This window comes from Onychostoma macrolepis, chromosome 12, assembly GCF_012432095.1.
Source record: "Onychostoma macrolepis isolate SWU-2019 chromosome 12, ASM1243209v1, whole genome shotgun sequence".
Lineage (NCBI taxonomy): Eukaryota > Metazoa > Chordata > Actinopteri > Cypriniformes > Cyprinidae > Onychostoma > Onychostoma macrolepis.
The window spans coordinates 26974066-26999661 of NC_081166.1; the positions used below are offsets into that span (position 1 = coordinate 26974066).

At 40.1% G+C, this 25596-nt stretch overlaps 1 protein-coding gene across 3 annotated transcripts; it reads left to right on the top strand.

The window, feature by feature from the left end:
• prr12a (proline rich 12a) lies at positions 1–25161 on the top strand. 3 transcript variants are annotated; one of them, XM_058794424.1, is made up of 16 exons: positions 1–821; positions 937–1141; positions 3091–3248; positions 5269–5430; positions 5791–10322; positions 11588–11773; positions 11858–12548; positions 13346–13839; positions 13950–14066; positions 17124–17257; positions 19193–19632; positions 20469–20588; positions 20690–20787; positions 21751–21882; positions 23713–23808; positions 23897–25161. In XM_058794424.1, exons 2-16 carry the CDS (start codon positions 1059–1061, stop codon positions 24029–24031), a joined length of 7578 nt encoding a protein of 2525 aa, XP_058650407.1. In that variant the 5' UTR covers positions 1–821; positions 937–1058; the 3' UTR covers positions 24032–25161. The 3 variants fall into 3 exon arrangements, with proteins under 3 accessions (XP_058650407.1, XP_058650405.1, XP_058650406.1); XM_058794422.1 differs by having other exon boundaries at positions 951–1141; XM_058794423.1 differs by having other exon boundaries at positions 1–1141.
• The last annotated feature ends 435 nt before the right edge of the window (positions 25162–25596 follow it).

A 25596-nucleotide genomic window follows, 5' to 3' on the forward strand; every position in this document is an offset into this window, starting at 1 on the left:
ATGTAAATGCTAAACGATTTGTCACCGTTCATGGTCATTGTCAAAGGTGTGGGGGACGACTTTACCACAAGAAACAACACGAAGCCCACAATGACGCTCTTTTCTCTTGAAGGCCAGACATCGTGCATCTGCGAACGTCTCCCCCTCTTCTCTGGTCTCTGACCATTTTGGTTGAATAAGAGGGAGCAATGTGTTCCGGGAATAGCTTCTGTTCGAGGAGGTGAGGTGGACCAGACGACGCGTGAGCTCGAGTATGAGAGACAGAGGGGAGGGAGAAGGGAGAGAAACAGCCGCCTTCAAAAATGGCGTCTTCGAGGGAAAATGACTAATATTATGAAAAAGGAAGGCCTCGAGATCGACGTTCAAGCGAACCGTGCGGGATCTGCGCGCAGCGTCGCTTTTACAAATCGTTGAGTCGAACGCAAGTGAAGGGAAAGGAGCGGGATTTACCGAAAACACATCAGCAGCACCATCTTATTTTGATGCGTCGACACAGGGCTAGCGCGCGCTGCTAGCTCACAACAACGCTGTGGGTGGAATTTAAATGTCGCGTTTGCTATTCTTCAGATTCGCTCGCAATATCGTTGCATGCGTAATGTAGCAGTCGTTTAACGGCCGATGCCTCTTTGCTCCATTCGATGCATATTTCATACAAGTAAAGTAAGTGGAGAAAGGGGAGGAGAAACAAGGGAAAGGACGTATACGGTCATATGCGTCCATCGGTAATTTATCGGTAACCAGGTCAAACCGAATTCTTCGCAGCCCGCCAGGAGCATGGCATTACTTGATCTGGTTTTAAATGAGAAAAGGCTGAAAAGGAGGTGAGTAATTTCTTCGGAGGTGCTCGGTGAACACCCCCTCTATCACGCACTCATCTCCTCCCCTCCATTTCCCTCTCCCTTTTCAATATGCTATTTTTCACTCTTATGGACTTAGTCGTCTCTCACCAGGAAGAATGATTAAAAACTGACAACGGGGCCGCGATCTTGCTGTGCAGAAGAGAGTTTTGCACCGAAACCGTTCGCTCGCACCATCCAGCCGCACGTTATTGCGAAGCGATGGACAGAAATTACCCTGGAGCTGGCTTCGGTGATTTGGGCGCAGGAGCCGGATGGAGCTACGAGAGATCAGCCAAAGCAAGGTAAGCATGCAGCCATGCTGAAAACACAGAATGATGTCCGCTGTTTGGGACGAAACAGACCGTGCAAACCCGTGTATTTGCATCTGACTCTGACGGTGCTTTTGCGTAGGATGTCAGAAGGTATTAGTGTAGCTATTGTTATTCAAATAAGCGAGGGATTGCAGCTTTGGAAATTTCAAGTGTGATTGATGGACTAATGTGCGGTTTGGGGAGGAGAGGGAAGAAAAAAGGTGGGGGGCGGGGTGAAGTCTGCTCGCACGATTTTAGTACAGATCCCCCTCGTAGATTCATTTAGCATCCCCGACGAACGAGTCGAGTCTACCGAGAAAAGATCGCTAAAAAGAACGCGAACCGCCGAGATGCTGCAGCGTTACCTATTTGCAACAGTTTAAACGATCCCGTTGATTAAAACACACCGTGCCAGAATTAAACGTAGCGCTTGCGTTGGAAATGCACGTGTGCGTTTATAGCGTTTTGTTCAAACACATTCTTCGTTGTTTTGTAAATCGTGGAAACAATGCTACGCGGCCTCTGGTGATGAGGAGCTAACGTACAGTCAAACCTCCCATTCAGCTGACGTTAGCTAACCTCATCATGCTATTGTCGCATGTGGGCCTAGTATTGATTTAAACTAAACTAAAAAAAAAAATGCTCTAAAACTTATGTTAGGTTTTACTTCAGGCCAGTGAAAATAATAATAATAAAAAAAAAAAAACGCCCATCGTTTCCGTCAAGACATCCGTGAAGCTAGCTGTCGCGCTTGTTCTGAAGATGGGAGCGACCTGCGCTGCTTTGCTAACGAGTTAGCCTCCAATGCTATGCTCACTGTCATACATTAAGACGTGAATTCTAGTCAACAAATCATTGCATAAATAAAAACGTTATGTTTTACTTTTATTAAATAGGCATGATTGATGTTGGCAAATGTGTATTTTAATATTATCAATTTCAAAGTACTTTACTGACATGATTGTTTTACGTACAGTACACACACATAACAGTGGCAAGATAATAATAAAAACGCCATTATTATATAGTCTTCCTATCTTAATATCTGAGAAGAATGAAGAAAAAATTTCCATAAGAATAAATTTTGTTTCTGTTGTACAGCCCACTGCATCTAAATATAATAATAAGAAGAATATTGTTAATTAAACAATGTTAATCATTTACAATGTAGAATATATCTACATCTAGTTCAAATTAGGATTTGTTATGACATTATTATTATTTTTTTGGTATAAATTCAATTTCACAAAAATGCTGTTCATGTTTATTATAGTGTATTATACTATATTGTATGAGGAAGTTTATTATTCTCAATGTCTGAGAAGTGTTCTGAATGAGATCCTAAGTAAAATCATCATGGTTGATAGATAAGATAAGGATAAGTTCCAATACAGCTCCAAATATGTAAATATTAGAGTGCACCAATAAAAGTAATTATGTCAGATATTACAAATCTATGTATTAAAAAAAACATAACAGCACAATGTAAAAGCTGGATGACTGTTCTTTTTGAGCTCTTAAAGTCAATTAGCAACATTAATAAAGGCCACTTTTTTTCTCACTATGCACTTAACACATTTTATAGTGTGATTTATTATATAATTTGTATTTGACAGATCATCAGGTCTTTCAAAGGTAACTTCCGATTTTTCTGATGCATAAACCCACATTTATTTATTACAGATTATGAATTTTACAAGATTATTCATTCAAAATTATGAGTTTTGTACTAATTTACGAAACCTAATAGAATTGAATTACAAGTGAATTATACCAGTATAATACCCTTTACAAAATTGCTACTTAAATATTGCTCATTAACAAACGTGGTTATGCATTAGTTACTGTACAGAAATTACCATAAGAAAACTGTAAATTGTTTAATAACTTTAATCATTGATAATTAATGCTCAGTCACTGTTGATCTCTGGTTTTGACAGCTTGGTGTACGGCACCTCTAGATCATCACATCCAGAGTCTGAACTTCTTCATCGCCAAGCCTACGCCGCTCCCCATCCCCTGCAGGGTTATGCTACCAATCACCATCCTGGTGGATCTGGCCAGGGTGGGGCTTGGGGTGCAGCTGGAAGGAGCCTGGGTGAGTGACATTACTTTGACTTTATGTTTAAACATCTGGTTTGGGTTCTTTGTATCATGTTGACGTGTATAGTAGAAGCACAGCACTTGTGGAATATCTCATTTTTATTTATGATGTATGCTGATCATTTATTGATATAGCGATCGATTTATGATCAGATAAAGTGATCACAGAATATCGTTGATCACAGCAAGCCCAGAAAACTTTTACGTGTACTGGCTTGGTAGTTAATTTTTGATGGTTGTGATTTGGACACACTTGCATAAGAAGATGCACTGCATTCCTGAGGTTTTGAAGCACAGTGTGCCCAATTGTAGCTTTTACTATAGAGCTTATGTCTTAAGGCCATTGCACACTGAGTCTGAAATTAATTTTAATTTCGCACATTAAAAAATTAATACTACCTCACGTTGTGTCAATCACCTTTACACACTGCCTCCGAAACTTTTGTCCGTCATATAAAATTCGGAACAGGTTTGATTTTCTGCGTTTTCGCATCCGTAGCAAACATTTTGATAGGAAAGGATGACGAATACGAAAAAAAACATTTGAAAAACTCAGTTTGCAAGGACCTTTACCTTCCAACTACCATGATTGATTTGCAGCAAAGTATTTTTAAGTCAGGACTAGGCTTGTCACACATACCAAAATTTCAGTGGTCAATACCAATGTCATCCAAATATTCCAGCAAAATAATTTTAAAAGTTAAATATTAATGTAAGCAATTAGTTATTGAAAACAAATAAACAAACAGTAATTAAATAATGAAACAAAAATAAAAAAAATTACAAGCAATTGAACAAAGATAAAAATGAAGTAAACAATGCTTGCAGTAGGGCTGGGCGATATTTTTTTTTTCATATTAGTCGATGTCGATAATTATCACGATAAATGTCAAAGCTTTATTTAGTTTAAAGTTTAACGTTTTTGCTCCAAAGTGAAACTTTTTGAAACCAGGCTGTTCATTTTCCTTAATAAATATCTTGACAGAAAAATTTATTTCCTAGTTTAAGTGCATGTTCTAATGAGTGATATTGTTTCAAATCAAGAAACAGGTTTGTTTTGCCTGATAATATTAATAATAATATTACTTTTTTGTCTCTTAGAAATGCACATTTGATAGTAGTGGTAACTTGAGTTAGTATGCAGATGCAAATTTTGTACATTTTTGTTCATTATCAAAATCAGTAACATCTGTAAACATTGTAACAACCTCATTTAATTTAATTTAAATTTAATCAATGAAAATCATTTAATCATTGATTTAATCAATGAAATAATCATTGGTCTTCCATAGTAGCATACGTTTAAATCATGATAATCACAGTTAAAACAACACATATAGCAGCTCAATACCATGTTAAAAATATAAATATATGGTTTTTAGGTATTTGTATGAAAAGCAGTAGTCTAAAAACATTTAGTGTAAAAGTACACATGCTATAACTTAAAAACAAAAAATATGTTTTTATCGTTTTAAAATTATATTGCGGTAATTATCTAATTATCGTTATCGATTTATTGCCCTAGCTTGCAGTTTTCAATTATCCAACAAGTGTCAAGTATTCAATTAAATGTTCAGAAATCAAAAAGTTATCACATGCAATAAAAAACTACTAAGTAGTCTGCACTGCATGACTAGAAAATATAATATATTAGTATGTATGAATAACTGATGTAAGAGTTTTGATTGAGAAGCAGGTCTGTTTACATTCACTTAAGACCAAATCGATTGTGTTTACATCAATACTCTGCCAAGTATTTTGACCATATAGTGCATGTGAATTATAGCATGCACACAAGACATGAGCATTTGAAAGCGTAATATTTTGTATTACAGAGTTAGTAGAGAGACTGGTATTGTTACATTTATAATTTTGTTGTAGTATTGACTTTTTACCAATGCACCAATACTTTTGATGTCACTTATTAAGAGGATATGTGTTTTGTATAGAATTAATGCTGTGTTTACCAAATGTGCTCATTACATGCTTGTTTTTCCATATGTGTGGTTTCTTAGGCCTGTCTGGACTTTTTGATGCTGGGCTGCACCATGCAAGTCCGTCAGGCCCAGATCCTTCGGTTATGAACCTTATATCTGCACTAGAGTCCCGGGGTCCACAGCCACCTCCCTCTGCCTCATCCCTCCTATCTCAGTTTCGCACTCCATCATGGCAGACCGGTAATCTTAGTTTACTGAGTTATATGAAGTTTGCACAAAATGAAATAACATATTTGATAAGGATCAGATCAGGAATGCACTGTCACTGTGTGCATCAGATATGTTGAATGTATGGAAGAAATGCTGGTGAACTGTAAGTGCATTCAGCCAGCACTGGCAACACTGTTTCCATAGCAACAACTTGTAAGCCACATATTAAAAAATATTAATTGGCTCTTGTAGTAACTCAGTGTGCACAGATGTCGAAAACCAGTATTGTCTTTGTATTCATTAAGTTAATTTAAAATGATTATTTTAGTATGTGTTTTCTTAGCCTTAGTTTTTGTCTTTTCTTTGTGGTTTTTTTTCTCCAAATTTTAGCCATGCACACTCCTGCCCCTGCAGAGCTTTTCATCTCTGGTGCCCTTCCTGGATCTGGATCCTTCCCATCCTCTTCTGCTTTGTCTGCTTATCAGCACTCAGCGCCATTCTCAGGGCGGTCCTTTCCTGGTGTGACCCCCTCATTGTCCCTACAGGACACACCCACTTTCAGTCCCACCTCCAATGGCCTCCTGTCACCCCATGATCCTTTACTCCACATCAAGACGCCTTCTCAGTCAAGTCTGGGCTTTGACCGCCTGTTGTCATCACAGGGTGCAGCTGCGGCTTACCGTGGAAGTCATGATCCAACTGGGGGTGGGGTGACATCTGCTCAAGCCTCCTCTGCAGCCTCAGTTTCTGCCCGCCATTTACCGTCTCATCAATTCAACTTGTTGTCCTCCCAGCTTCAAGACCAGTCCTCCCAGTTGTACAGTGCCTCTGTGTTTTCCTCTACCCCTGCTCCACCTCAGCCAACATCCCAAGAGCGGACAGTACCAAGACAAGACAGTGTAATTAAACACTACCAACGTCCCTCTCCAGCGCAAGCCCCCTCATCCACCCCTCACCCGCTTCAGCACTACCTTAGCTGTGGCGTGTCAGGATATCAGCAGGCCACTCATACTCGCCATGCTGGCCTCTCTTGCAGTCCCCTAGGTGAACACAGTCCTTCCTCAGACCATAAACCCTCCCCCAGGACTGAACAGTACAGACCAATAATCCAACCTTCTTATGGGTCCTCGTCATCTTCATCCTCTGGTGGGACTGGAAAGGGGACTAAGAGCAGCTCCAGTAGTGGTTACTCCTCTTCTGGATCTGCATCCTCTTCCAGAACCCCCCACACACCACCCTCTGCCTCTTCTGCTTCATCCTCATCTTCATCCTCTTCCTCCTCCTCTGCGTCTGCTAGTGCTCGTCAGTCTAATTCCATTCCAACCTCCACTTCTGCCACTGCATCCTCTCGACAACAGCCACCAACGCAGACTGTACCCCCTCCACCCCAGTCACATTCCCAGCCCCCTCAGAGTTCCTCTAACTCCACCCAGCAAACCCTTCCCAAGTCATGCCTCTCGGGTTATGGATCCCCAGTGGCTCCAGTCAAGTCATCGAGTGGTCTAACGGGCCAGACCCCTCCTCAGCCACAACCCCAGTCTTTCTCTCCAAGTCAACCTCCCCCATCACACCTTTCCCAGTCATATGGGGGATTCAGTTCTCCACAGACTCATGATCTTCCTTCAGCTAGGACCTCTGGAGTGGCTAAAGGGTATGGGAATTTGGGAAGTCAGTCGTTTTCCTCGGAATCAGTATATGGGACTGATTCAGGTTATGGGTCTCTGCCACCATCCTTAGGTGGTGCTGGAAGTCCCTCAATGGGTTATGGTGCATCAGGACACTCACCTGCCCTTCTTAGGTCAGGAGCAAGTGGTGGAACAACTGGTGGTAGTAGTAGTGGAGGCAGTTCAGGAACTGGAGGCAGCGGTAGCGTGGGAGGTGGAGGAGGTGGTGGATCTTACCACATCCCTGATTCAAGCCCATCTCCTTCTAGCAATTCTGGAATCGTCCGCCCTGGTCTGCATTCTCCTGCACCTTCACGACCTGCTCAGTCGCCTGTTGGAACAGGATCCAACAAATATCTCTCTTCTGTTCTCTCGCCTTCATTTCTGCCTTCTCCACAAGGGTACCCAGACACAAGAGGACCTCGATCACAACCCTACCACCCCTCTGCTCCTCCCAAAACAAAGTCTGATAACAGCATGCTTGGTGTAACAGAGTCTAGGTCACAACAGGATGATGATGTAGATGATGATTTCCTCATCCAACACCTTCTTCAAGCCCAGAGTCCTCAAGCATCCCATCACCATGCTCCTCAAAGCCATCATTCCTCGCAGCCCACCCAGCAGCCTCCAGTCCTTCCAGCTCAGGATGGAAATAAGGGGCTTGCTTATGAGATGAGCAAAAGCTCGGAAGAGAGGTACCACCTTCAGAGTGTAATTCGAACACATAGTGCCACCTCTAATGCTGCCGTCTCTGGCACAGAGAGTGGAGCTGGACTGGACAGTCAGTTGGAGATGTCCCTAAAGAAACAGCAACAGCACCAACAACAACAGCATCAACAGCAACAACATCAACAGCAGCAACAACAGCAGCATAAACAACCACATCAACAACAACCACAGCAGAAGAGCAACAGAACTGTAAGTGATGGAGGACGAGGGAGTTCGGATCAAACACATTCCCATCCTCACCATCATCACGATTCTCTGGGATCAGTGGTGCATTATGGGAGAGGTGACCCGTATTCCCAACACTCCATTCCTCAACACTCCACCTCCCACCATCAACACACTCCACATACACCCACCCACGCACACCTGCACTCTCACCCGCACATGGATCTTCAGAAAAAGCCTCAAGATTCAGGAGATATGACTTACATACGTAAGACACCTGATCTGCAGCAACATCACCATCAGCATCAACAGGCGCATCAACAACAAACTCAACATCATCAGTCACATCCACAACAACATCAACAACAACCACAGCAGCAACAACGTCACTCCCAGTCACAGTCGCTTATGGACTCTCCGACTGACCAGTCTCACCAACCCCCTCATTTGTTGCAGTCTGTTTTGTCCCACACCCGCAGCAAGATAGACCCTCAGCAACAGCAGCATTCTGTAAGCCAGCAGGCCCTTATGGAAGCCACTGGGGGAGTTGTGTCAGCAGAGACCCATTCCCAGCCCCAGACATCCCAGCTCCAACTCCAGCTTCAGTCCCAGGCTATGGAAGCAGCTGGTCACTATGGTCATAGTACCCAGCAGCAAGACCAGAGCCGCCCTAAGTCTAACACAGTGTCCTCACTAGACATGCTGGAGCATTCCCTCTCTCGGACATCTAGCCAAGAGGGAGCAATGGTGGATGAGAGGACAGGAGGTGAAGGAAGCAGGGGAAATTCTGGAACAGGAACAGCAGGAAGTGTAGAAAGGCGTCAGTCACAGGAGCAACAAAGACTTTCATCTCACCACTCAACGCAGCACCATGCCTCGGAGTTACACTCATATCTTCCTGAGCCAGACATGAGTTTATCGACAAATTCCCATGGACACCACCTATCCCACCATCACCACCAACAGCAACAATCATCACAAGGCCCTCAACATCCTAACTCCCACCATCAACACCCTCACCCCTCCCATCCTAATCAGCAGAGCCATCATCACCTTCCTCCACAGTCCTCCTCAGCAGCTTCTCAGCAACAGGAGCAGTCTCACCCCTCTCATACCTCCCAGATTCCGCAACCTCAACTTGAGCAGCATCAAGGAGAGGCCCAATTTGACACCAGGAATTCAGCAGTGAAATCAAATCAAAACCAAAATCAAAGCCAACATACCCAGAGGTTTGTTCCTTTAACATCCATCTGCTTTCCTGATGCTCTTCTCCCAGATGAGGACCGCTCATTCTTTCCTGGAATGGAGGATATGTTCTGCCCTGAGGATTACAAATCCACTTGCTCAGGAGGAACTGGGCAGGGTCAGGATGGGGTTGCACCTGGCCAAGCAGTGCAGGAAGGAATGGAAGGGATTAAAACAACGCCTGGAGGAGGAGACAATACAGGTCCAAGTTATGATATGCTTGGCCATCACAGTGACCAGGGGTATGGGCAATATTGCCATGATCTTTCAGAAACTGACAATGGAACCATGCATTTGGATCTAGACTCCTTGAAGACTCATGAGCTCCCATCTACAGTCAACACAGAGCAGCTTGGACTGATCCAATCTCAACCAGCCAGCCTTGGAATGGGGACAACTGGAACAGTGGGGGAGGCATCTGGTGCCAAAATGGGAGGTAATGGGGGATCTGGGTCTGGATCTGGGGGTCTTACCTCTCCCATCTTCTGTTCCTCTCGCCCAAAGAAGCTACTGAAGTCGAGTTCCTTCCATCTGCTGAAGGAAAGACCTGATCCAAACTCCTTGCCCAAGAAGAGCTATGCACAGGAGTATGAATTTGAAGATGACGAAGATAAGGCCGACGTCCCAGCTGACATTCGCCTCAACAGCCGAAGCCGACTTCCTGATCTGATACCAGACCTTGTGTCCAGTTGTCGCAAATCAAGTGGTGTGGGAGGGGGAACTTTAAGCCCTTTAATGGGTGATCTAGATTTTGGATACCCATCTCTTGGTCCCCCTCCGCAGTTGATGCCACAAGAAGGACCGAAGAAAAGAGGCAGAAAGCCCTCAAAGCCTAAACGAGAAGGACCTCCAAGGCCACGTGGACGACCACGTATACGCCCATTACCGGAACCTCACCACTCTAGGGGTATGATGGGAGAGTATGGAACAGGATATGTTCCTGAAAGAGGCAGAGGCAGAGGAAGAGGAAGAGGCAGAGGTAGACGGGATGAATGTATGATGGACATGGAGATGGCCAATAAAGACCAAAATCAGATGTATCAGCAACACATGCAGCAGCAAATGCATCACCAATCACAGCAACAGCCACAGCATCAAGAGCCAATCAAACCCATCAAGGTAAGCTGTTCAAATTTAAAACTATGATCACTTCAAAATATACTCACAAAAATTTGAGAGAGGTTGATTTGAATTCAAACATTAATAGTTGAAGATGGGACAATATATTGGGACCATATCAGTTATCGAGCGATAGTTTTTTAGTAATTTTAGTAATTTTTTTAAGTATTGTTCAGTATTGGATATTGAATATTACATGCTCATTTCCCTCTATGAGCCATAACATTAAAATAATTACCTGCTTATCAGTGTCTGTCAGAATTTTATTATCGGTGCATTCTTAGTATAGCGCCCTATGATTTCCGCAATGTGGAAAACGTGGACGGTATCGCAGAATCTTTTCATAAAATTGGAATTTACTGTATAACGCGGAATGTCATGGAATTTGCCAAATTTTGGACAATTAAATCAAAAATAGGTCTGTATACTTAAATCAAATTGCGATATGGACTAGGGTCAGGGAATATTAATCCGCAAAAATTCTTTTTAAATATGAATCCTGCATGTTCTGCGTGTCTCTGTTTGAATGAATGGCGCACTACATAACGCTTGTGGTTTTTTTCAGCCTCTGCATCTCAATATATGAGCACATAAACATAATTTCTATAACTGCTATGAGAGTCACTTCATGAGCATTTGACCGTTTCATTTGAGAAAATCTACCGTCATATCATATACAACAGAAACTTAAAGGGCTTCACAGCAACCCGTCAAAATAAAAGTTTGGTTTAACTTGAAGAAACTGTGACAGAAATATATTCTTTAATGTAATGATAGTACTGCCACTAATAATAAAACTATTACTTAATGTAATGATAGTACTACTACTAATAAAACAACTATTATTGAGACATTAATTTTTAAGGAATATTTACCAGAACAATTTACTAGAAAAACATAAATACACAACACAGTATTTATGAAAAAAGAAATAAAATAATAATAAAAAAAAGTATTGCATAGGGCCTTAAATGTAATTTTTGTTAAACTTTCAATAAATTGCTGTTATATTTTGCAAATTTCATGATTTCAATTAATTAGACATGCTTTTTAATTAATAATATTAAATTTAACCATTAAAGCAGAGTCTAGAAAAATGAAAATGGAAAAAACGGAATCCACAAAGATTTAAACAGAAAAAATGGAATTTGGGAAAAAAATAAAATGGGTTTCATAGGGCCCTACTAGTAGCTATTGAATGATGGGACAACTGCTTTGATAACATTCCAGGTTATTTTCTATAATGTCTTGTTTCCCTTTATTAGATTAAACTTCCTATTGGAACCATGTCATCCTCTGATGCCTTGTTGCGGACAGACTCCTTGTCAGGCACTGATCCGGCTCTCTCAGATGGATCCCTTGGTTCAGCACCCTCTTTGGGATTGAGCCCTGGGACTCCCGGAGTGCCTGACATGAACAGACCTCAAGACAAGAAGTCCAAATCCCAAGAGGTATGAGAATGCAGTGTAGAGTTGTGTTTGTGAGCATATTTTTACATTTTATACCTAACGATAAATTCTGTCCTTTATTTTTAGTTGGAAGAGAAAGACTCGGAGAAGACTGGCTTTGTTGCCTCATTTCTAGATTTTCTTAAGTCTGGAAAAAGGCCATCAGGAATGTCAACGGGCTCAGCTGACAGCGCTGGAAATGAAGATGCGTCTCCTGGGAAAAGTGGAGGCATTCGCCCATTATCCCCTCAACCGCCACCTCCCCCAGCTGCTGCAGCCGTATCTGGATATGGAGATGGTGAAAGTGATGGAGGACTGTCTTTGGGTGGCTGTCCTAGCCCATGTAAGCGCTTGGATGAAGAGCTGAAAAGGAACCTTGAGACATTGCCCTCCTTCTCATCCGATGAGGAGGACTCTGTCGGAAAGAACCAGGACCTGCAAAAGAGCATCTCCTCTGCAATCTCTGCTCTGTATGACACTCCTCAGCTCACCTCCTCAATGCAGCCTCCTTCACTTCCGCCACCCCCTCCTCCACCTCCTCCGGAACCACTGACACCAACACAGCAGCCACCAGCCCTCAGCCCTCAACCACCACTGCATACACACCCGCTCTCGCATGCCCCCACCCACTCTGTTGAGCCTGCAAGATTGCAAAGAGAAGAGCAGGAAGAAGAAATAGAAGAAAAAGTGAAGGATGTAGACGAGGTTGTGGAGCAAGACAAGGAAGAAAAGGAGAAAGTCCCAGATATGGAACTGCTGAGTGTCCCCAAAATTGGAGGTGATGGTCATTTTTGGAAAGTAGGATGAATTAAGCAGCTTTCACAAACACCTGTGCTTTGTTAAAGGGATAGTTCACCCAAAAATGTATACTGTGTCATTAATTACTCACTCTCGTGATGTGCGAAACCCGTAAGACATTCATTCATCTTCGGAACACAAATTAAGATGTTTTTGATGTTTTGAATCCGAGAGCTTTCTCTAACCCAGCATAGACAGCAGGGGAACTACCACGTTCAAGGTACAGAAAAGTAGTAAAGACATTGTTAAAGTAACTGTAATTTTATGAAGCTACGAGAAAAATACTTTTTGTGTGCAAAGAAAACAAAAATAACAACTTTATTCAACAATTTCTTCTCTTCCAGTCAGATACTCACGTATGCATTGTGGTACTCTCGTAAATGGCGACAGAGAGTTGTTATTTTTGTTTTCTTTGCACACAAAAAGTATTCTTGTAGCTTCATAAAATTAAGGTTGAACCACTGATGTCACATGGACTATTTTAATGATGTTAAAACTATGTTTCTGGGCTTTGTGGTAGTTTTCTTGCTGTCTATGGTGGGTCAGAAAGCTCCTGGATTTCATCAAAAATATCTTAATTTGTTTTCCGAAGATGAATGAGGGTCTTACGGTTTTGGAACAACATGAGAGTGAGTAATTAATGGCAGAATGTTCATTTTTGGGTGAACTATCCCTTTAAAATAGGGCATTATTAAGACACAATAGAATACTTGTTTGCTGTTCTTTTGTTAATACTGTGGGAAGTTGAAAATTTAAGAGTACTCTTCTCTCTTGCAGTCTCACCCAAAGAAGCTATCGAAGCCCAAGCTCCCCCGTCTCTCCCACCAGTTTCCCCATCATCCCCTGCTCCCTCCTCCACCTCCTCGGCATCACCGCTTCCACCCCTCCCCCTTCCCTCTCCTCTCCCTCAACAGGAGGACAATCCTTCCCCCTCTCAGAAATCACCACCACAACAGTCCTCACCTCCACCCAGTCCTGAGGCTTCTTCTGTGCCTGTCCTCTCTCCTCTACCTCCTCCTCCTGCAGAGCCTCCTCTCTCCTCTAGCCCACCTTCGCCCAGTCCACCTCCGGTACAGGAATCCATTGCAGAGCCCGCCTCTCCTGAAGAGCTCCCTGCGCCTCAGATTTTACCGTTGCACTTGGCACAGAAACAGAGCGGTGCTGCCATTGTTGGCGAGACTGATGAAGATGAGAGTGAGAGTGGAGGCGAGGGCATTTTCAGAGAGAGAGATGAGTTTGTGGTGCGGATTGAGGACATCAGGAGTCTGAAGGTACATCAATGCATTCTGTTTCTTTTTTAGATCTTTGCCAGCATGTGTATTATGCATATGTGTATTGTTTGTGATGTGGTATGTAGGTTTAATTTGGTGTCTTTCCCTAGTTGGCCCTGCAGACAGGAAGAGAGCCCCCTCCCATTTGGCGTGTACAGAAAGCTCTGCTGCAGAAGTTTTCCCCTGAGATTAAGGATGGACAGAGACAGTTTTGTGCCACTAGTAATGTGAGTCATGACCAATCACATCATTTGTAAAAATCTGCACACAATGTTTCAGCTATTTCTACTTTTTATTTATTTCTACTTCTTATTTATTAGTGCTGGCAAGCATCAATGTTATTATTGTGATTTTACGAAATTTCTTCTTGTAATGTTACTATTGATTTACAGAATGAGCAAACTTTCTATTTTTGTCTGATGGAAAATAATACAGACTGATCCCATACACCTACACAGCACTACCATTTATAACGCCTTTGTAACCGCAAAGCAGCACAATGGCAACCTCAAAAAGCATTGCAACTAGCATTGTGGCATTCAGCACAATGTTTTTCAGAAACAGCATTCTTGTAGCTTAAACAGTAGGGCATGGTGCTAATATCCCCAAGTTCATGGTTTTGATTCCCAGGGAATGGATGAATTGATCAAATGTATGCCTTCAATGCACAGTTGCTTTGGATAAAAAGATATGCCAAATGCATAAATGTAAATAATCTAGTACATATTGGATAGTACATTATTCATCAGCACAACATCAAAGGGATAGAAATGAAAAAGAAATGCAAAAAAAAAAAAACTGTGCATGTCTATATAACAGCCTACACTTGAAATACTTAATCTTTGAATCACACTGTCAAATCTCTCAATGAATTCTGCTAAAAATGGTCACGATTATGCCGTATGCTTGCCTCGCGTTATCATCATTTAATTTTAGGCAGTCGTAAAACAGAAAAAAAAGGAAGAGCGTACACTCAACATAAACTAGTGCATAGCTTATTTATTCAGATCGGCTGGAGCAATGCAGAAATGGAAAATCAATCAATAGACTGACAGAATTCTTCATTTTCATATAACTTTAGCCAACATGTCAAAAACAATAGGAAAGTTTATCAAGGAATAGCATTAAAACGGCTTTTAAAAATGTACTTCATGTTGGCTGTATTGTCTAAAAACAAAACAATGCTCATTTTACTAAAGCCAGGCTCACACTGTGCAATTTTTAAAAGTCCTTTAGGATTGTACTTGTCAGAAAGTACAAACATGATGATCATGTCACACTGTGGGATCTCAGTTGTCATTAATGTCAGACTGTATGACGGTCAAGATGCGTTAAAAACGGGTGCGTGCAAGAAAACTTGTCCGGAGGTCTACATTATTAACCCATACACGTTCAGTGACTGGGAGCTGCGTTGCATGCGGGGCTGTAATGTTGGCTTTTATTAAAAGTATGTGAATGGTGGCAATACAGGCGTATTTAAGAAGAATAGTGCAAGCAGCACTACACACCCACATGAAAACAGCAGCGCAACCGGTGTTTATCATAGCAAAAGCAATGTATCATGAATTCTGTGAGCAGAGGACGAGAGCGCCGGAGTTTATGTGGTTAGAAGAAGTCGTAGGAGAAGTCACACTGCAGGACTGTGCGCCAAATCTTCTGACACTGCCAGAATTTCGTCGGAGGTCAAATTTGATCGCAATGGCCATTAATCGGCTGTCGGTGAACATGTCAAACCAGCGATCAAAGACTACAGACTTTAGCCTAGGATTATAGGAATCTTTTAGGATTTTCAAAATTGTGACCCTGAACCACAAAACCAGTCTTAAGTCGCTGGGGTATATTTGTAGCAATAGCCAAAAATACACTGTATGGGTCAAAATTATAGATTTTTCTTTTATGCCAAAAATCATTAGTATATTAAATAAAGATCATATTCCATGAAGATTTTTTGTAAATTTACTACTGTAAATATATCAAAACGTCATTTTTGATTAGTAATATGCATTGCTAAGAATTAATTTGGACAACTTTAAAGGCGATTTTCTCAATATTTAGATTTTTTTGCACCCTCAGATTCCAGATTTTCAAATAGTTGTATCTCGGCTTATTGTCCTATCTTAACAAACCATACATCAATGGAAAGCTTATTTATTCAGCTTTCAGATGATGTATAAAGCTCAATTTCGAAAAATTGACACTTAAGACTGGTTTTGTGGTCCAGGGTCACAATTCGTCTCAGATGACCAAATCGTGGCCAAAATCGCAGAGTGTGAGCCGGGTTTTACTCAGACCATGCGCATTTGTTCAGTGAATTTAACATGTTAACGTGGTCTGGCGAAAGACGGGACTAGAGGCGATTCTGCACTTGAAAAAAAAAAACGCGCTCGGCAGGAACTGAAGTCTCAGGCACGCAGAGAGATAACTACAAGCAAGCAGACAGTTTCGAAAAGAGCCTGGAAGGATGGGATCGCGGACCGCAGCGGCGGGTTGTAGTGTTTGACATGATTGACGTTTGCTGGCTTTGGCTGCCTCCAAGCAAACACATACGTGCCTGTATTGAATATGATTAATTTACGCATCGCTCCAGTAGAGTTATTGTAAGCCAATTTGACATTACACAGTTTACACAAAACTTTTCTGTTTCCTTCTAATTCAAATAATCCCAAACCTTGCTGGTCTTTCGCGTGGTCATTTCGAACTCACCGCAACTGACATGAAGAAAACGCATGCGAGGTCTGAGGTAAAAATGTAGTTTTTCGCCCAGATACGCTTTTAAAAATATTTATATATTTTGATATGTATTCTTTTTCAAAAGTTTTATTTGAACTTATTTAAAATGTTTTAAATGTAACGTTAAAATTATGGTAATTTGAATGATAAAATCAAGTTTTTTTTTTCTCTCGTGTAATCGACTATTGTTTTCAGTGTCGACTAGCAGGAGCTGTGCTGTTTAGTTGAATAGTCGATTAGACCCTAGTCCTTGCTACGTTTCTGTGCCTTGACCATGGTAGCTCCCTTGCTGTCTATGGGAGGGTCAGAAAGTTCTCGAATTTCATCAAAAATATCACAATTTATATTCCGAAGATGATCAAAGGCCTTATGGGTTTGGAACGACATGAGGGTAATTAATGACAGAATTTTTGGGTGAACTGTCCCTTTAAGTGATGGGTGATTCTGTGCTTCGTTTTGTTTTTGCATTTGTATGAGGTGAATTTTGTGTCACTGCAAGTTTCTAATGTTATGTCCCCTTTTGTCTCCTCCTCAATTTCTCTGCTTCCTCTCAGTATCTGGGTTTCTTCGGGGATGCTAAAAAGCGCTACCAGCGGCTGTATGTGAAGTTTCTGGAAAACATAAACAAAAAAGACTACGTGAGGGTCTGTTCCTGTAAGCCCTGGCACAGACCTACTGTCAACCTGAGGTATTACGACCCCTTTATCTTGCTGTCTTGTCAAGTCAATGAGACAATGACTTCGCAGACAACATTTGAGTGTGAAGGCATCTCCTAAAAAAATGGGTTCAGACTACCAAGGCACCAAATAATTATGTCTAATGATCTAAAACAGATTAGAATGAGCTTTATTGATACTGTTACTTCACTCCTTTCAGCTTCCAAATGTACTTTCTTTCCAGCAGTATTTAAATTTTTTCCACCAGCCATTGAATTGCATACACAGGATTGTGAGAAATCATAGGCAAATGTATGTCTTTAAAAGCCAGCAGATGCAGGCATCTTTGTAGATGGGATATTGTGCAAATGTTAGATTGACATATCTTGTTCCCTCATCATACTACATGTGAGGGCAGCATTTTTCAGATTTCAGACACATCCTATTCGTCAGTGTAGGTGTTACAATGTAAAGGGCTGTTTACACCAAGAACCATAACAATAAAGTTCTATTAATCATAATTTTATGAGAACAGGGAAATCCACACCACAGCTATAAAAACAAGGAAATAGAGGAACAATATCACTGGAATCACTTTTAGAACATTTTTTTTTTCCAGCTGATGAATGATAAAAACTAGTGATGCTAGATCATGATTTTTCATGGCCGATTCCGATACCGATTTTTTACAAGCAAACCGGCCGATTCCGATACCGATTTCCGATTTTTTTAATCAAAGCAACAAACAAGATAGAATGAAAGTATACATAAACAAGATGTTTATTTGGTAGGCTATTTAACAGGCCAAACTGGGTTTTGGCTATTGAAAATAACTGTAACCATCTGAAATTAACAGCAGTAACTGCACAGTAAGTAGGTTACATTCAATACAAACACAGGTACTGACAAAAGCATTTAGCTTTTGTTTTTAAATTGGGTTGAATCTATAAACTGGCCTTAAATGAATACATTAACTGTAACCATGTAATTTTAAAGGCAACAACTGCATAGTTCCACAATCCAAACAGCACAATCAAAACACATTCAACACTTCAAACAAAGATGTTACTTAATCAGCATTCAGCATTTGTTTTCATTTTTAAATTTGGTATAAAGAAAAAAGGTATTTACCAGTGAAACTAAATAAAACAAAGTTGGCTATATGAATATATTATTCCAAAATGTTAAATCAAATAATGTTTAGTGCAATGAATAAAACAAAGATGCTACAGCAGGTGCTTTTTAAATCAAATTAAGTCAATGTAATTTTAAGGTAAAATAAAAAATAGGCCTAATCATCCTATATCTTACAGAACTGATGTTTACTTCTGGTTTTTCAAAAGTGTATAAGAGTTCTTCTTTACAAAAACAAGTATTTCAGCTTTGTCACAAGTTAGTCTGTTTCGTTTCTCATCCAACACGTGAGAAGCTGAGCTGAACAAATGTTCACTGTCTAAGCTTGTGCAGGGCGCGGACAGGTACGCTCGCGCAACTTCAGCGAGCGCAGGAAAGCGGCTCTTATTTATCCGCGATTAACTTGTCCTTTGCAGACATTGCAGATTGCAATCTTCACGTCCTGCGCACAGATTTCGAAATACTTCCACACAAATTACATGTTCGCGAATGATTAGGCCTACAAATGTAGTCTGTGTACGCGGGCGCACTTCCGGAAAAATCGACCGGAAAAAAGACAAAAACCGCCGGTTGCCGATCGCACATTATAAGCAAAAACCGGCCGGTTCCGATTTATGGCCGGTCAACCGGTGCATCCCTAATAAAAACATTGACAGCCAATCAGAATCCACCCAAACTTAAAGAGTTGGAGCACGCTCTCATATGTTGGTATATGTCCCTTAATAGTTACTTTTGATGGAACCCTACCCGTGATTTCCATCTAGGGTAGGGTAGTTTGCATGTTTTTTACTGTTGACATGCTTGATAAAGGTGTTGTTTTTTTTACTTTTTAGGAGACAGTCTCAACCACTCCCGAAGTTAGCGCCACCCCCCAACAACCAGACTCCTTTAGAGAGGACTGAGAAAGACAGAGAGAAGATTAAGGAGCCACGGGAAAGCCGAGAGAAGAACAACATTCGGGCAAAGGAACAGCGGGACAAAGAAAAAGTGCTTAAAACCAAGGAGAAGGAAGAAAAGAAAGAGAAAGAAAAAGAGAAGAAAGCTTCACCTCCTCCGCCGACACCTCAGAAGCCTGAGAAACGGGCAGCGGTGACAGAACGAGGGAAGGGGAAGGAGGAGAAGAGGGGCGGTGGACAGGAGAAGAAGACTGAACGCTCTGCCAAACCTCAGCCGCCAAAGGTGAAGGCTGAACCTCCGCCCAAGAAACGCAGGATGTGGTTGAAGGAAGTACCCTCGTCCTCAGACTCCGACTCCTCAGCAAGTGAGGATGAGAGTGAGTATACTGTGAACGTGTATGGCATACATTTGTGACAAATTGACAGAAATCATCTTGAATCTGTATTTTTATTTATCATGAAGACATTTGTAACAAAAAGTAAAGAAAAAAGGAAGATGAATCTCTTGAAACTATATTCATTATATTTTACTCAGAAATGAAAAAAAAAAATTATGTTTTGCATAGAAAAGAAAAGCTCAGTTCAACTTTATAGACTCGTTGTCCATTTACATTATAACAACATACAAAATTATAACACAGACTAATTACCATACATAAAATTAAAAATTAAAATATTTTATTATTTTAATAATAATTTGTACCACATTTTGTGCATTGTGACATTATTTGCTCGACTTTCTTATTACTGTACTGCAAACAAAGTTATTCTTATTTTCATAATCTGAAAATTTAATTATTATAAATATTTTCACCTAGATCTTATTTTTTGCTCTTATTGTATGCAGATATTAATAAAACATTAATATTAATAAAACAACAATTCCATTACAGCCATTTTTTTTCTAAAAAACCTGAAGAATATATATATATTTTTAAATGAAAACTTGTATGTGCATTACTGTAATCAAAACTTTGTTGGAGGAATTGTTGAAGGCATAATTGACATGAAAATATTGCCTGAAAAATGTTTTGTAAAATTTTGTAAAATCTTTGGATTTTCAGGTGAATTGTGACTTGTTTTTGTGCATTTCGATTGCAAAATGACTTTTTACACAGAAAAAAAAATCCAACCATGAGACAAAATCGTAGGCAGTGTACAGTTACGATGGTGTGTTGATGTGAGTATAACTTGATGTGTGTCTGTCCTGCAGTCTCAGTGAAAGCGGGCCTGAACACACGAGCAATGCGTGAGATGTACCGGAGCTACGTGGAGATGCTGGTCAGTACGGCACTCGACCCGGACATGATTCAGGCTCTAGAGGACACAGAAGGTAAGCGAAAGTGATTACCTCCCAAAATGACTGTAGCTCTCTGTCATCATCAGAACATGAGATGAAATTCACCCATCTTCTTGCATTACTGGCTATTTCAGATGAACTCTATCTTCCTCCAATGCGCAAGATCGACAGCCTTCTGAGTGAGCAGAAGAGGAAGCTTTTGAAAAGAGTCAATATGAACTCTCAGCACCAGGTACTTCATGTTATTATTTGTGCATGCATGATTTTTTTTTTTTACATTTTTATTCAATTGCGCAGTTTCTCTTTCATGTCCCTTAGCAACATGGACCACGTTTTGAAAATCAAGGACTTTCAAGCACTTTTTCTCTTTTCCAGCATCTTTTTTTTTTCAAGGGCTTCATGTAATCAGTTTTTCTTTGTTGATTTGTTTCTCACGTTTTCTTCATCCTTCACAGATTATTAACAGAATTTAATATATGAAAAGAATTCAGACTGTGGACAGAATATAAACTAAGTTAAATGTCTACTTGCATATTCATTTCTGTTCTACAAATTAAATTAAACAATACAGCCTATAGGCAGCAGCCTTGAGTAATGCCATTAAATTAAACACTACACTTAAAAACCTCTTTTCCTGAAATAATAGCCAGTATGCTGATTTACCTAAATTTCAGAAATTACTGTGGTGATTTCTTCTTCCACCTTGTTTTAGATACTAGTTGCATTATGTATAGTGTTTTGCTACTCTATATTCACAATGAAACTTCACAACGCATTCTTAGCTGCTGGATAACTGTAAAACACTGCAGATATTCATTAATGCATTTTATCTCATTTCAGAAACAGACTGATTTTGAATGTGGTTTCAGAACTGCACAGTAAAGCATTAAACTCACATGACTCACATTCAGGGCATGAGCCCTGAAGCATCTACAGCATAAAATACTAATTTATGCGAGACAATCTGTGACATACCGGTACTATGATTAGATTTGAATCACTCACGTTGTGTTACTGTAATTCTGAATATCATACTTTCACAGCATGTACATGTGTGCAGACTGAATTCACTAATTCCTTTTAAATTTAAATGAAGACTTTAATATTCTCAAAGCTAAATAATTCAATTAAATTAAAGACCTTGTTTGAAGCCTGGCACGACCATTTTGAATTTCTTTGTGTTTCTGCCCCACAGGAAGCTTTTCACACTTTCCCTCAGATAACGGCGGAGCCCCTGGACTCGGCGACGGTGAGGGTCAGACTGAGTGGTGAATGCTACAACCGCAAAACGCTGAACCGCATCAAAAAGAGTGTTCCCAAACCACAGGTCAACAAAACCTTCATTTTTTTTGCTGCAGACCTCTGAATCTGATTTGATTATGGCAGCTTAACATAGCCCCACCCCTTCATTTTTAAATATAATGAATAGGGCTGTCAATTTATTATTTAATTTAATTTATTATTACTTAAAAAAAAGAATGCTTTTATTCATCTAGGCTGCATTTAATTAATCAAAAGTGACAATGTCACTGTTTCCACAAAAATGTGAAGCAGCACGACTATTTTTCAACATTAATATTAATCAGAAATGTTTCTTGAGCAGCAAATCAGCATATTAGAATGATTTCTGATAGGGGTGTGCACGGATAATCGAACATTCGAATTTTCGGTCTGTAATTGTTATTCGAACACTATTCGAATTTTACTATGTGTTGATTTGCTGGCCATAAATGCAGGGAATCAATGATGATGCATTGGGTGGCGCTGTGGAGCGTGTTAACAAGTTGTTAGTATTTGATCACAGAATGTCGTCATCTGCCACGCGAAGTTTGGATTTACTTTGATCTAAATGATCTGACAAAATGTAATTACTTCTGATCAAATGAATTAGTGAAACCGAATATCACCACCACAATGAGAAATCACATGAAATCCAAACACAGTCGACTGAGGAAAGACAGCTGTCCATCACTGCATTCACGACTGCAGGTAAGCGCAGCTATACTTCGATTGAGCCGAGAAGACAGCGCATCTGAAATGATCTTGGGACGTATATAAAGTTTCCTCGAGGGAGAGTGGTTTAACACAAAGTGCTAGGAAACTGTTAGCACACGTTATCTTTGTCAGCGCGCTCTTGTTGTTTTCAGACTGAGGAACAAACGAGTATGTGGATATTATAGTTTCTCTAAGAATTAATACGTGAAACAATGTAAACACAATAAATATAGGCCGACTCAAATATATATACATTCTGTACTGTAATTGGCACAGTCTGCTTGATTTTTCCGTTTGCTCTGCTTGAATGCTTTTTTTTTGTTTACACGTTTTCAACCAAAATAAAACCTTGCGATATAACGTAACGTTGTTGTAGAACGTTGTGTAACGGCTAATCACAAGCTTGTTCATGAAACCTCATTTAAATAAACGAATATTCGAATTTTATGAGCCCAAATATTCGAATGCAAAATTTTCGTAAAATGCCCATCCCTAATTTCTGAAGGATCATGTGACACTGAAAACTGGAGTAACATTGCTGAAAATGCAGCTTTTTAATCACAGGCATAAATTACATTTTAAAATATGTTATAAAGTTATTTTACATTGTAATAATATTTCACATTATTAATAATATTCACATAGTAATAATAATGTAATATTCACATAGTGAGCAAAAGAGACATTTTTCAAAAATGTCTTAGCAACCCTCAACTTTTCAATGGTGGTGTATTTTATTAGTCAATAAATGGGGGTGCAATATTAAATTCTTCAATAATTGAAATGATTTTATTAGCTTTATTAACTAATGATATCTAATAATATATGTGTGTAATAGTATCATACTTGTTTTTCTTTTTTTTTTAGCTTACTTTTAGAGAAAGACGGAACACGAACAGCATATCATATAATGAAATAAATATAAAAATATTTTAAAACCATTGACGGCCCTAATAATGAACAGTGACAATGTAGAAAGTAGGGCTGTGCAATTAATCGCATGCGATTGTCACGCGTATCAGCAGGTGATGGCGATTTAATGCCAATTACGGAACCGGCTTTACTGACGAGATGCGCGTGACAATCGCATGCGATTAATTGCACAGCCCTAGTAGAAAGGATAAAAGAATTACTAACATGTCCCCCTTCCTGTCTCCTCCAGGACCTCAAGTTGTCAACAGAAACATGTCGACTCTACAGTCTCTACCATTCGCTGCATCATTATAAATATCATACCTTCTTACACTGTAAGAAAGAGGTAAGCATTGAACTGCGTTTCCCATAAGCAGCTGCAGAAAACAAACTCCATGCAAATCTTCAACGAAATTCTCCGTCTTTTCTTTCAGACGAACACTATAGAGCAGGCTTCAGAAGATCCCGGACAAGAGGAAGTTGTTCAGCAGTGCATGGCCAATCAGAACTGGCTGGAGACGCTCTTCAACTCCTTCTTAGAGCTGATGACCCTCAGCACCAAAGCTTAAGACAGAGAGGAAACGTTGAGGACTCAAGGAGTCCTCGATGTACAAAGAAGCTGGATTTATTGTTGCCTAGCTCTCCTCGGTTTTACAGAAATCCTTCTTTTAAACGGCGACAGGAGAGGACCGGGCCGCCGGACAGTTACTTTATTAACTCTTTACAAACGCCTGATCCCTCCTGAACGTTCAGGCAATTGGATGTGACCAGACTGAGATCCGATTTTACCGAATTTTCACCGACTCCGAAGGAAATGGTACACAGAGCTACGGTTGAAGGAATATACTGTGTGGAGACTTTATACTTTGGAATCGCGGGAATTACTGACAGGAGGAGTTCGCTTCGCGTCGACACTAGGAGGAAGTCTGTTACTGAATTTTACACGAATAATTTTTTAAGACAATAGCAGTTTTATTCCAGCTTTTTTTTCTGAAACGAGAGTGCGAGAGAGAGAGAGAAAGAGTGACGGTTCTGTTTTATAAACGAGCGCAGATGGGAAAGCACTCACGGGAAGATAATGCGTGCAACGACGTGATGACATTCAACGCTTTAGTCTACACGCGTGAAACAAGTGAGCTAAAGTAATACATTTTTATTATTTATAAAGACATTTTTAACAGGAGTTCGCACATACAATACAAACCAGTGATGCTTCATATAGAACGGTTCAAATAATGTTCCTTCAGATGTTATAAATGGATATTATTGCCACATTCTGAGCTGTCTTCCTTTTTGCTCATCAAGGTGGGTAGATACCATGGAAAATGTATTATCGTTTTTATCTGTTACAGAAGAGAAGAGAAAGACAAGATTAGAACAAATTATTCAAGCTACGCAAACGGTATTATTGCAGTGCATTCTACAGAGAAAATAAATGGAATTGGACGCGAGAGCAAAGCATCTGGTTCCCATTAGGGAGGATTATGTATTAGTACTATTTAAAATGGAAATTTGTTTTTATTTGTTTGTCTTTTGTCTGTATTCCGAGTATTATTTTGGAACAATCTAATACTGTGCTTCTTTCAAAAGTAAAGCCTTTGTGTAAATATTGTACAGCTCTTGACAAAAATCTCCCGGTTCTTCTGTACATGGACTATCCCTGTATTTGACAAACGAATAAAACCATCAACAACTACAATGCGTCAAATGAGACGCTGCTTTTCTCCTCAGGTTCACGGTGAGAAGTCTGCGTTCACTGGAAAAGAACTGTTGTGACAGGTGTAAAAATCACAGTTAAGTCGGATCTTTTGAAACCGTTTTTGGCTTCCACAGAACTTTCTTCCTTAAATGACTAAGTGCAAAGGTTTGTACTTTTTCTTGAACTTTGGCCATGACTTCATTACAGTTTCTCTTTTTCCTGTTATTGTTTATTATTTCAGTTGTTCTGCACCATATGCTCTCTATATCTTCTCTTTAACATGTCCTTACCTTTGCAGCAGGGTATTTCCAGACAGGAACTTAAAAAAAAAAAAGTAAAAAATGTCTAGCTTTTTCTGATAATAAATAGAAATGGTTTGGAATGTTTTACAAAAGTATCACCAGAAAGTACACCTATGACCTACAATTTACATAA

What these genes read in the sequence shown, in the direction of transcription:
- prr12a (XM_058794423.1), top strand. Translation starts at nt 1,059, where the DNA reads ATGGACAGAAATTACCCTGGAGCTGGCTTCGGTGATTTGGGCGCAGGA. An exon ending in CTCAGCAAGTGAGGATGAGA is followed by an intron (nt 19,633 to 20,468) that starts GTGAGTATACTG and finishes TCTGTCCTGCAG; the next exon opens with TCTCAGTGAAAGCGGGCCTG. An exon ending in AGAGTGTTCCCAAACCACAG is followed by an intron (nt 21,883 to 23,712) that starts GTCAACAAAACC and finishes TGTCTCCTCCAG; the next exon opens with GACCTCAAGTTGTCAACAGA.